Here is a 12569-nt window from a genome sequence, read left to right as displayed (position 1 = left end):
ATATCATATATGAGTACTATATTTCCAATATTTTGTATCATTTTCATCCAAGATAAAAGTGTCATCAATATCAATACTTGTTATACATGTTTGAATAGTCAAAAATCATATTTTAGTATCAGATTTGAAATATTTTGTGCTCAAATATCATATATTAATACAAAATTTTCAATGTTTTGTATCGAATTTTCTCCGAAAAAATAATTGAGGCATTCTAATAGTTGTATCAAAACATTATTTTGTTCATATTATGACTTAAGTATAACATATCACAAAATCTCTTATGAAACCATCTCACGAGTCAATTTTGTGATATAAATCTTTTATCCTACCAAACCTGACCCATAAAATGTATTACTTTTTTATGTCAAAAAATATTGTTTTTTAATCCAAATATGGTGATATCATCTTTAAGAAAACCTACTCATTATATAGATTTATTTGGGTACTTGACAATCAATTTCGAATTTAATTAATTATTTATTTAATAATTGTGGTAGATTTCGAAGACAAGCTAAAGGAATGAGACGGAAAATAATTTCTATACATATTCTAATGATTACCAAAATTATAATAATAGTTCATGTAAAAGCTCAAACAAGCCATTATTAGAAGCATTCCCGGTCTTGCACTAGGCTTTCCAGAACTTTGCTTACAAGAAAAGAGAGATTCAAACGAAAACAAAAACTAAGCAAACGAAACATAATCGATTCGGTTTTCTCTAGCGCAACTAGCCTACCTACCACAGCCTCTAAACTCTGTTTTTCAACACAGAACCAATCCAAGTGTATGTGTGGCCTTCAACAAACTAATTTGGCTTTCGTTTTCGCTGCTCTTGAAGTCGACGAGGAAGAAACCGAGTCATTTGGGGAGGATGTAGACTTAGATTTCTTCCGTTTCTGCTGCTTCCTTACGATAGGAAGTTCTGTCATTGCCGGCTCTTTAAAGGTCTCAACTTCTGATTGCTTCCGCGCGATTTCGCCAAAATCTGTGTAGACAATGATCATAAACTTAAAAGGGTAATCCCGTCGTTCCTCAGTTTTCGAAACAACTAAAAGTTCACACTTAACTCAAACTTAAACGGAGTATGCTTCAAGCAACTAAGCAACTGATACCACCTAAACATCAAGTACTTATTATTTCGGTTCCTAAAAGGAGTTGCTTTAGTTTCTTACAATTGTGTCTTAAACCATATGGATCTCTTCTTTTTCATTCTTTTGTCGCATCAATTAGTGAACAACTTGTGACAAATGAGCCAATGTTTTCCTTTCTATTAACTGTTTGGCTCGTGGACAAAAGATAAGATGATAGAATGGTATTGACCGCAACTTGTACATTGTATCGGCTCTTGTTCACAAATTCATTCTTATCCCGTTAAATCTCTCCCAGAAATTAAAACAGGTCTTGGGTCATCATATTCAAGTAAAAGATGCAACCCGTGACAAACTTTATCTTTTACGAAACAGACATCGCACATGATATAGAAAACAAATGGCGGAATGTCCCCTCTCAATCTATGCACTAGTAAGCTTCACACGTGTAATTAAAGAGGAGGAAAGAAACCAAGAACCCACCCACAGAAGACCATGGAGAGAGGGCAGAACCAGAATTCCCAATCGAAGTTGCGGTGAAATCAGGCACTGTCCTAAATTCACTCATCTGCATCAAGGAGAAAATAAAATTAAAGCAAGAAAGTTAATCAGGATTGTAGGAATAGAAACGAAATGCGATACATAACATACCCAAGTGGGAGCATTGCCGGAGGAGCCATCCCACCCGATATGGGCCAAATGCTTGACATCCGTTGGATACCCAATCTCCATTTCACGCTCTTTAACAACTACAAGAATAAAGAAATATTCCACATTTTCTCGAAAAAATCAACACAAAACATCTCAATATACACACATATATATATATGGAGTTGAAAAGGGGAGATTGGTACCAAAGATTTGAGAGAGAGTGTGTTTGAATCCTTTATAGATCCCCTTGATCCTGGTTCCCATTTTGGAAAAGACGTACAGCTCCAATTCAACGACCCTTTTAAGAATTCGAAGCACGGTGTCGGAGAAAGCGCAGAGCAACTGGATAAAAAGCTACCAGTTCCTTTGCCTAAAACAGAATGCAACGGTAGTTATAATATCACTAAATAAAATAAAGTCTCGAGTCAGGAAAAACTGAAAGAAAAAGAATTTCGGCATCAAAGCAAGCATGTGGCCAAGGGATTAGCTTTTGGATACCGACACCCCCAACTCACGAGCAAAGTATCAAAGCAAAAGGACAATGTGCATGAAACAGTTCATTTTGGATCAACATATGCAATCAACAACTGTTACAGAAAAGAACATAGGCCGTCGATAATATACACCTCGACAAACTAGATTCAGTGTAGAATTTTCCTCACATCTCCACCCAAGTAAAAACTCATGACCCGTATCTTCAAAAATAGAACACACATGCAAACCAAATCTGAACAAAAATATCAAGAAAGTTTGTGGATTTTTAGAGATTTCAAGAAGCTAAAGGGCAAGAACTAGAAGCGGTGCATTAACATTTAACAGTCGTGTGATTTGAGAGGTCTGTGGTTTTCAGACAGGGAGAGAAGTAAGCAAGAACTGGACTACCAACAAAACTTGCAAAGAAGGGTTGGTGGATTTGAAGGAAACGGAGACAGTTAAGTAAAAATAATATTTTTTTTTAAAAAAAAAACAATATTTATTTATCTATAGTCAAAAGTACAAAATACCCACAAATACAGAACCTGTGAACAGTTGCTAGAATCTGAAATTCTGGTGCTTCTTGTTATTCTCAGTCCACGACACCAATCATTGTAACAGTAACATGTATCCTAATTTCATTCTTTTTTCTTTACTCTTTAATCATGGCCAACCATTTTCTTGCCCAAAGGCTAGAATCTTTTGTTGATGATATTGTGTCAAAGCAAGTGGATAAATTTTTTTTTTTATATATGTATATAACAAAGCTTGGTCCCATACCATTTCCTTGTAGAACCATTCCGAAACATTTACCTTAAATTTAATATTTTAAAATACCCTTTTCCTTCTTTTTTTTAAACTAAATAATATTCATTCAATCCCTTCCGAGAATAGGAAGGTTGTCACCACGTTTTGTTATGTATGTTTCTTGCACCTCAGCACTCATGAACGAATAAGGCAGCTAGCTGATGATCTCCTTAACCGCCATTTTGATGTGGAAGAGATGGGTTGACCTATTTTATTTATTTATTTTATATTAGCTAACGATGGACGAAAGTTCCCAACAACCGAAATAAATATCAAATTTTTGATGTATTTTTTTGAAGAAATTTAAGTTTGGCCTTTTGTTTTTATATTATTGAGTTAATTTTAGACAATGGATTATTAAACAAAAACAATTAACAATTTAAAAAAATTCTCTGATTTAGTTTCAATTTTAGTCATTTTACCTTATCCTCTATATTATCAAAGTTAATTTTAATAATATATTTTTTCAATTTTTGACACACTTGAGCTCCATGTTAGAAAATTGTCCCAAATTGTAAAAAAAAATAATAAGAAAAAAATAAAACTGAAATTTGATAACATAAAAAACTAAAATTTCAAATAAAGAAATTTACATAACCGAAATTGTAATTTATTTTTCTTATATAAAAATTCACAAAGTATACAGTTTTCAACCGGTTCTTCAATTTATCTCTTCAAGTACGCGCAAAAGTGATAGAGACGCAGTGCCCAATTTATCATAAAACGATCCGTCACACACATGAATGAATAAAAATTTGTCTTCTCAGGGAAGTGACAAATCTTGGGTTTCTATGGAGTGAGATCCAAAAAATAGACCATTAATAAACTAGTTTTGGTTTTATTTTAGAACGTGAATTTATATTTAGTTTTAATAAGCTTCCTGAATTTTATGATTTACCTCGTTTATAAAAATCGTCGAATTGTCAATGAGCATATAACTAATAAAGATTGAAGCCTGTAATATTGAGTAATTCACGAAGAAACAGCTTTACATGAAGCAGATCAGAAATCTTGACTAGTATACAGTTTCACTTGCCTGGGCCAAACTTGGCCATACACATCCTTCTCTGTATACCTTCGATCCCACGACCAGGGTACATCTGCATACGAGGTGTTTTCGAAAGGGGTTATGGTGCAGATAGCAGAGCAACATATGACTTTCAATAGAATCTAAAACATAAGGCCAACCTTGAGAGGAATATGGCCTTGGAGGAAGTTCATAAGGCACGGGCAATTGAATTACATCACTACGTTCTTCCTTAAAGTTTCCTTTCCAAGCCAAGGTGACCAGTTTCACTTTCTGCACCTCAGAACTTCTTGCTGATGCACCTTTGCCCTGAAAATCATATTGCCAAAGCCGAGAGTAAAACTGTTATGTTAATACAATCAGGGACAGAAAAATTTATAGAGAGATATCAGCACATGCCTCTGAGTTACTTTCATCGTCTGTGCAAGAAAAACCACATTTAGATTTACCGGAAAAAGGCAAAAAGAGTACTCCAAGCTGGGATAATTGAGGAACATGAAGAAGACATCAGTTTCTTTAAGTTAAAATAATTAAGGGAACAATTGTGATATCAGGGTGGTATCATTATCATCTTAGCATGATGAGGGACATCAATTTCAACCATTTAATAGTTGGTTAGATTTTTCAAATGATGGTGTAAGTGAAATTATTCAAGTGACCTCGTAAGAACGGATCATCAGCTGGGAATTGTTTTTCTGAAGAGCTCCCCAGGCAGCTTTGCTGAGGTTTGCTGAAGTAAGCAGAAACCATCTGTTCATCAAAACGAAAGAGTCTTAAACAACAGTGAGTAGCCGAAAAGGTATTGAATTTAAGTAAAGTGGCACTGGCGTGGACTCTTACGCGAGGTTTTGACCATTATAACGTGTGAATGTCTTTATATGAGGCATTGCACGACTGCAACAATGAAAGGGCAAAAACACAAGTCCACTTTTTCATTGTTTCACACAAATGAAATTGAAGGATATTGAAGAAACTGACAAAAAAATTGCTTCATAAACCAAATTAAACTATTCAAGAACCATAATAGCAAAAGATGCATTTCAAACATACCATCGACCTGTGTGGCTTGCCTTCCATTTTGCCCAATACTTTTTCAAGAATTCTTTCTCTACATTCTTTAGAGGGCTTGGAACTGCATTCCCAGCTGCATAGCCCTTGATAATAAAGCAAAAATTTATGTAATCCTTCATTCAGTTACTGAAGGTGACAGAGGAGAAGTTTAAATAAATAATCAGCATTGCCATGCTAACAAAATGTGCAAATCAGTTATTTGAAAAAAAACAAAAAAAGAACATGTGCTATTATCATTTAAATTGCATGCCAAGGAATTGCAGAACATTTAAGGCAGCGGCGACGGCAAGACCACACTGACAACCAGATAAAAAAACAGAAATGCATGATTCTGATCAACAAAATCACAATATCGCTACATATTCTCTCCAGGATAACAGAGGGGAAAACAATAAAGACATCATTTTCATTCATTTTATAGAAAAAACGAGGGACCGTTTTTAGATACAATTGTGAGGGATATTTGTACGTTTACACGTTACTTTTCTAGATTATCAAAGATGCATTTATTACTTGTCAATTAATCAGATTTCAGACCCAAATAGCGTCAAATACTTAAACATGACATCACTGGCATTACTTCTAAAGAACAACGGACGTCTTCCACAGTTGGCCATATTATCAGTGGCTTTCCCAGTCCCAAAGGCTTTTGATCTTCTGTCATTCCTGCCGACATTGAAGATGCAAGCTCAGCCATCCATTTCTCATCCAAAGAACCTAGTGAAGAAAACTGCAGAAAGAAAGCAAAAGAACGACCCAAGAGAAATCAGAAGTAGAACATGATCTCCATGGAGACTTCTCGGACGGTGCATCGAAGTACAAGTCAAATGAAACTATCTTCTGCATGAAATATTTCCTCTCAAGAATTTGATTTTAAGTATTATGTGGAATGTTCAGACTATATACTTAGAAAGCTAACTAAACCTCATGAATGTCAATCATTTACAGCCTACAGACGTGGGATATTTTCCATTTTAGCTTAATAACAATTATTAAACTGGATTTATTTAAATATAAGTTTAAAGAAGAAAAAACAGAACCAATTTTTGATTGTACGAAGATCTAAAAGTTAAAAGCAAAAGCTCTAAAAACCACAACCTAGGCATATTAATCTCAGCTATTTTAAGCACATAATTTTAGAATAAAAAACAACCAAATTTCACTTTTTTAAAACAGCTGCCTGTCCAAACCCCAAATGCATCCTTAATTCTCAAGCTTTCAACCATTAGTTAGTTAAGAGCATATAATTTAGAATATAGGAGGGGGGTAAACGACATAGAGGTAGTGAAGAGATGCTAACACACCCTCGAAGTCGTACATTTCGCATATTTGTCACATGCACAAAGTCTAAGTGGTATCAGCAGTACTAAATACCTCTACTCATCTAAGTTTATACCAAAACACGATATTTCATGACATGCATAAAAAGCTAAGAAAAACAACCTGATAAACAAGAGGAGATTTCTCAAACTCCTTCTCGAAGGTGCACTCCTGGAGGATGGTTCGCAACTTCATATGTCCCCATTTACTTATACTGGAACCAGAATGATATCCAGGTACAGATGAAATGAGTCTGACCTGGGAGGGACAGGGATAATTAAGTCAGGATAATTATAATAGAGATCTTAACCAACAAGGTTGCATATGATATTAAAAATTTTATACAAGGTTGCACTTACAACTCAAATCAAAGGTGGTATCATTTTACATATTTTTCAGGACGAAATACAACATTCAGAAATTACCCGACTCTCAATTATCAAGATTACATGACTATCATTCATCATATTTAATATTGGCCATGGAAGTATAATACAACAAAAAAGACCATTAATTCCCCTAAAGAATAGAAAAGGAATGAGAAGAATAAGATAAATACCACTGCACTGCTGTAATCAAATTTTTTGAAGAATGATGCATTGATACTAAAGCTGCCAATAGCCGGTAAATTAGCATTGAATTCAGGCCACTGCAGGGGAAAGAAAAAAATGTTGCTAAGAGAAACTAGTTCCAATACGAGCCTATGAAAATGATGGAAAATATACAAATGAAAAGCCTCTTGGTCATGCTCAGTTTAACACCAAGCTAATGGTTGGTTTTTCATGATATCAGGACGAATAATGCTGTTCATGAAAGCAGACCAGTTAAATTTCGAAACTGACATCATATAAGCAGTTCAACTAGGAAGAACCAAGAAAAAAGGGGAACAATCTTGAACAGTTCATGTGTGTCCTTAACCACTAGTTCGCATTGATTTTATATGCCATATAGATGGTAGTACCTTCAATGCACTTAAGTAATCAATCAAGTCACTTTCAAATCCGCAACCACTACTTGCACTGCTTGGATCTTTCCATGGAAAATCTTGCATCCACAATGCTTGGCTTTTGTTGTTCCAGTCAACATATATCAAATTAGCTGTATGAACAATGACTCGGACCCCTTGAGGATAGACAAGAAACATAGCTTTGGAATGATGTGTTCCATATGAAATTGGTAAAGGAGGCTTGTGGAGAATCCAATTAGAAGGCTTGTTTCTCTAAACATAATCGGCAAAAGGAAATGAATCAGTCGAATTAGTGACAACAAAATTTAATAAGAAGATATTGGCCAACCTTCATATACTCAAGCGTACCATCACCTTCACCATGAATAACTAAAACGTGAGGGACTCTTTTAATTGTCGGACATGCTATGTCAAAAAGGAAAGAAGCCAGTCAATTTAGGAAGAATTGATACTACACCAGACACTAAAACCAATGAATGAACAAGGCTGTTCGTGATGTTCCTTCTTACTAATAAGCGCCTAACACATACCAATCCTAGAACTAAGAGTCGCATAGCTCTTTGCGAAATCAACATAGTTGGTTTTATCAGAGCCTCCTAGGCAACTATGTATAGCAAAAAAAGCACTGAATCAATCACCTTCGAAAACTATCATTTAGACCATGACATCATCGTTAAATAAACAGACCAACACAATAGGTTGAAAAGACCAACCACTGTAGTAATATATACCACTTGAATTTCTAGGCTTCATTAAAAATTGAAATAAAGTGTAATATTTCTTCCCCCATGCTTTAGCATGTCTAGAAAAAATAAGCTGCATTAAGGCATAGTGATGTTAATTCAACTAAAGAAGTAGCTTTAAGTTCAAAACATCAAACAAACAAATTAACACTCCATGTAATATCACCAAGCAGACAACATGACCTTCCTGAAGAAAACTCACCAGAAAGTAGCCAATCAATGTCTACCATGTAATTCGATAAGATAGCTACTAACACATCCCCCTGCAAAACAAAACCTTTAGTAAAAGTCAAGTCACTAGTATGTAAACGTATTAATCCACTTCAGCCATAGAGGTCTAAGCTTCCTTCATTTAGTTAAGCTCCAAGAATAAAAGTTGAAATTGGCCACGCCTGCTTAAACCTACGACATACTCTAACCACAAACGACTGCAATTATAATGTGTGGTGGGTATAGGATTCTTACTCGAACCACATCACTGATGGAAACAGTGTTCGCATTTGCCCACTCCTGTAATTCCTTTACTCGCAATAGTTTAAATGCTAAAGGTAACTTATCCTCCGAGTTTTGAAAGCGAAGTGCATCCTCCGATGAATCCTGAGGCCGCAGAACGTTATGGTTCCTAGCAGCCTACATAGCAGGGATATAAAGTAGTTAAACATTCTATTCCCAGAACAAATAAGCTAAAGACACCAGCAGCACATTAGTATCATGCGAACCTTTTGCAATTTCTTGCTACTAAAAGCATGATCTTTGGAGTCACTGCTTCCATCATTCAAAGGCCTTTTCTCTCTGTTAGTATTCGGGGATGTTTCCACTTCCTTGTTAATGGCAGACACATATCTGAAAACGTAATTCCCTGGTATCAACTCTATGACATCACCAGGAAAAATCTTCCATTTTTCTCCAGACAAAAGCTTCTTTCTTTCGTTCTTGGACCTCCAAATAACTGGGTTAGTTCCTTCCTACATTTAAGATGTCTAATGAAATATTGACTAGAAGAAAGATAGTAAAATATTGAAATAACAACTTAAGACACATATGCAAGAACATACTACTGTTTCATCAAGCAAAAAAAAGAATCTGGTACTTTCAGCTAAAACAATTGTGCACATTTGCTAGGAAAAAACCAAAATAACGCTGGAAGGTACATCAGCAAGACTAGAGAGAGAGAGACAGAGGAATATACAACAAATACATCGGCGGATCCATCATCCATGGACTTGATGGTGAGATGTCTCCGGCTAAGGCGCTTATCGACAGTGGGAATGCACTGGCGGCCGACATAATTAACGCCTGTCGAAACTGGTATTTTGGGCATTGAAGAACCATTTTCTTCCTCAAGATCATTGTTCAAAGGTACCAAGAATCCGACCTTGGAACAAGAAACAAAGGGAACGTAAACCATAAAATCCTAATATAAAAACTAAATAAGATGAAATTTTCACTTACCAGTGGAACGGTGGCCATTGCCACTTGGAATCGAAAGCGTGCGAGAGAAACAAAGGTTCGAAAAATGAAATAAAAATTTAGAAGAACGGAAGCCACGCTAATGGAGCTATGGAGGGTCGAGGACTTGGGGTTTTGGCAGTTCGAAATTTTCTTTTTCCCCAATAAATCGACACTGTTGCCTGTTGGTACGATTCTTTATTTTTTCCGAAAAAAAAAAAGTAAATTTACTCAATAAGCTTACATTTTATGTTTTTTTTTTACATTTACGCGATCAAATGAAAATGTTTTCTTATGTTTCATTAAAAAAAATTACTTTAAACAATATTTTCAGAATAACTAAGATTTTATTATATATTATCAAGCAGTACATATATCTTGCGTGTATATTATAATACATGAATATATGCATATTTTAATATATCTCGCTCCTAAATTTGATGTCTTCGCAACCCTGCATCATACACCAGCAAATTACACGACTTAATATCGAAACCGAACGAAGTAAAAAGATATACACTTAGAAAGAAATCATTTTCATAAATTACATGAAATCAATAACTTTATGGGTGCATAGTGCCGATCAAAATGCTGAAAATTAATAAATATTGTTTGTAAGGAAATGAACTACTTAGATTCATGTTTTAGTGATCTGTACCTCTTCTTTTGTGCTCTGTTCACGAATGGTTTTCATTGCAATTTACATCCATGAAACCTGGTTACATTTCATAGTTGATGAGTGGTGATGCTCCATAAAGGCACATTTGTCATCCTTGGACTCGAGCCGGAAGGAATGATAAAAAACAGGACTAGATTTCAATTTGCTCTTAGGAATCTGAGTAGAGCAGGGACATCATCATTTAGCTAGAGTTCAGATCACCCGTCTAGGATTCATCTAGCCAGGCCAGGGTCCTCTCGCTTGACTAGGGTTCACGCCATCTGACAAGGGTTCATCTAGCCCGACCAGAATTCATCTAGCCCAGCCAAGGTCCTCTCATTCGACCAAGGTTCATCTAGCCCGATCGAAGTCCATCTCGCCCGACTGGAGTCCTATCGCTCGACCAGGGTTCAAATCACCCAACTAATATGGGTCACCATGCATCATTAGCGTGACAATCAGTGCCCATGACAAGACCAGAAGAGTATAGGTCGTCATGCCTACTGATAGAAGATAGTGCATGGGCAGTTATCAAAAGATAGAGCATGAGCATATGTCTAATAAGGAATAATGTTCATGCACTATATTAGAGGTCATCTTTTCCCCTATATATACTCAAGTTTGCTCATTTGGGAAAGATATATTGCATTCTACTACATTCAATAAATTATCTCTCTATTTAGTGAACCTTGTACTGACTTAAGCGTAGGAGTGGCCATGTCAAAAATCCTTTCGGCGCCCCACTGACATTTTCTTGTTGAGTGTGTGTAGATCGTCTGACTCAAGCTCATCTTACCCTGTCAAGGGTACTCACAGGTCAGGCCACCCAGGCTCATCCTTCAAGGCCAGGGAAGGTCTGTCCACCCGGGCTCATCCCATCAAGCCATGCTAGCCGAGCTCATCCCTCCAAACCAGACCACCTTGGCTCATCTCATCAGGTCAAGCTAGGGTCGTCCCATCAAGTCAGTCTGTACTGATCCCATCAAGTCAAAAATCTTCACATTGAAAGAAGACCATCTTTCTCGGTAGATTGTCCACCCAGCTCACCTAATCTACATGAGCATCATCAATAATGGGTATCCAATTCAAAAAAACTATCGAACTCAAAAAAATATATAGTTTTGACAGATGATGAATGAAAAGAAATTATAGATAAAAACTTAAACCTTGAATTCTGCGACATCAAGTGAAGCCCTCCTTAGTTAGTGACTTAGTGATGGGTTTCAAAAAACCGAGAATGAAAATGCAAATTCAAAATCAAAATCGTTATAATACGTGAAAGTTAAAAGACGGTTTTGTGGGAGAGAAACTGCTTAGAGGGAGTAATTTCCCACTAATCACATTGTAAGTAAAATGGCTCATATCAGAAAGGAAGACGTATCGTGTAGGAGTTGGCGACGACCAAGAAGCCTAAAACTTTTGACGAAAAGTTGCGTACGCCGACTCAACTTCAGAAATTGAGATGCGTACACGATTATTCCTTCGAAAATAATGCTCCCAAAATTTCTCGTTGATGGTATGAGATGCCTATAAATAGCAACGATTGAGGTCCCTAAATACACACACCTCATAAGAAATATACACCATCTATCGAGAGGGTGAAGTGCTTAGAAGATTTCAACCGGAAAGAAAAACAGATAAATCAAAATTTTCGATGGCCGGAGGTAATACTCGATCTATTTCTGCATATAGTTTTATCATGTTCATGTATACGTAAAAACATGATTTTTTAGAAAAATTTCTAACATTTGGTATCAGAGCCACGATACCTCTGCCTGAAAATTTGTTTTCGTTTTCTGAAAAGTTTACGTAAAAAATTTCCTTTACGAAGTTTTTGCGTAAAAAAAAAAAAAAAACTTGAAATTTGAGGATGAACATAATAAATTAAGAAACTTACCTGAGAATTTTGTTCTCGGTTGCACCTTAAATTTCTTCTTTGAAATCTTGAAAAATGAAATTAGAACTTTTGAGAAGAAAACCTCCTAGAGGAGAAGTTGCAGAAGAATGGTTTGAAGATGAATTAAAAACATGCAAGTCTCGGCAATTGCATTCGAATGAAATAAATTGCATTCAATTGCTGCAGTGTAATAATTGAATGAAAGGACATTCACATGCAATTCATAATTCAATCCGTTGATTTTTCTTCAAATAAACAAATATCAAAAACTGTGGGCCCCACCCATTTGGACAATTGATTGCAATTGTCGATTAAATTTTTTTTTTAAAAAAAAATAATAATAATAAAAATTAATTAATTATTTATTTATTTATTAATACTACTAATAAATAAATAAATCATTAATTAATTAAT

At 35.5% G+C, this 12569-nt stretch overlaps 2 protein-coding genes across 6 annotated transcripts; both read right to left on the bottom strand.

Annotated features, from left to right (window-relative positions):
* Positions 1-523: 523 nt before the first annotated feature.
* On the bottom strand, positions 524-2904 carry LOC140980271 (CRIB domain-containing protein RIC10-like). 3 transcript variants are annotated; one of them, XM_073446013.1, is made up of 5 exons: positions 2751-2904; positions 1946-2112; positions 1743-1840; positions 1575-1659; positions 524-988 (listed from the first exon to the last, which is right to left on the bottom strand). In XM_073446013.1, the coding sequence occupies exons 2-5, from the start codon at positions 2004-2006 to the stop codon at positions 801-803; spliced, it is 432 nt and encodes a 143-aa protein (XP_073302114.1). In that variant the 5' UTR covers positions 2007-2112; positions 2751-2904; the 3' UTR covers positions 524-800. The 3 variants fall into 3 exon arrangements, with proteins under 3 accessions (XP_073302114.1, XP_073302122.1, XP_073302107.1); XM_073446021.1 differs by having other exon boundaries at positions 2762-2896; XM_073446006.1 differs by lacking the exon at positions 2751-2904 and adding an exon at positions 2369-2711.
* Positions 2905-3958: 1054 nt separating this feature from the next.
* Positions 3959-9786, bottom strand: LOC140980251 (tyrosyl-DNA phosphodiesterase 1). 3 transcript variants are annotated; one of them, XM_073445978.1, is made up of 16 exons: positions 9604-9786; positions 9341-9526; positions 8871-9116; positions 8617-8781; positions 8354-8414; positions 7737-7813; positions 7403-7660; positions 7001-7090; positions 6565-6699; positions 5702-5851; positions 5101-5204; positions 4891-4944; positions 4710-4800; positions 4450-4527; positions 4212-4371; positions 3959-4123 (listed from the first exon to the last, which is right to left on the bottom strand). In XM_073445978.1, exons 1-16 carry the CDS (start codon positions 9619-9621, stop codon positions 4026-4028), a joined length of 1971 nt encoding a protein of 656 aa, XP_073302079.1. In that variant the 5' UTR covers positions 9622-9786; the 3' UTR covers positions 3959-4025. The 3 variants fall into 3 exon arrangements, with proteins under 3 accessions (XP_073302079.1, XP_073302087.1, XP_073302096.1); XM_073445986.1 differs by having other exon boundaries at positions 4212-4359; positions 9604-9785; XM_073445995.1 differs by lacking the exons at positions 9341-9526; positions 9604-9786 and adding an exon at positions 9207-9335.
* Between the last annotated feature and the right edge of the window lie 2783 nt (positions 9787-12569).

This window comes from Primulina huaijiensis, chromosome 1 (assembly GCF_012295235.1).
Source record: "Primulina huaijiensis isolate GDHJ02 chromosome 1, ASM1229523v2, whole genome shotgun sequence".
Taxonomy (NCBI): Eukaryota; Viridiplantae; Streptophyta; class Magnoliopsida; order Lamiales; family Gesneriaceae; genus Primulina; species Primulina huaijiensis.
This window is presented reverse-complemented; position numbering and strand designations above follow the sequence as displayed.

Coding starts and splice junctions, on each gene's coding strand:
- LOC140980251 (XM_073445978.1), bottom strand. Junction 9,117..9,340: donor GATCCGCCGATGTATTTGTT/GTATATTCCTCT, acceptor TCTTAAATGTAG/GAAGGAACTAACCCAGTTAT. Junction 4,528..4,709: donor TGATGATCCGTTCTTACGAG/GTCACTTGAATA, acceptor CAATTATCCCAG/CTTGGAGTACTCTTTTTGCC.
- LOC140980271 (XM_073446013.1), bottom strand. CDS start 2,006: ATGGGAACCAGGATCAAGGGGATCTATAAAGGATTCAAACACACTCTC. Junction 1,841..1,945: donor CACTCTCTCTCAAATCTTTG/GTACCAATCTCC, acceptor TTATTCTTGTAG/TTGTTAAAGAGCGTGAAATG. Junction 989..1,574: donor CTCTCCATGGTCTTCTGTGG/GTGGGTTCTTGG, acceptor TTGTCTACACAG/ATTTTGGCGAAATCGCGCGG.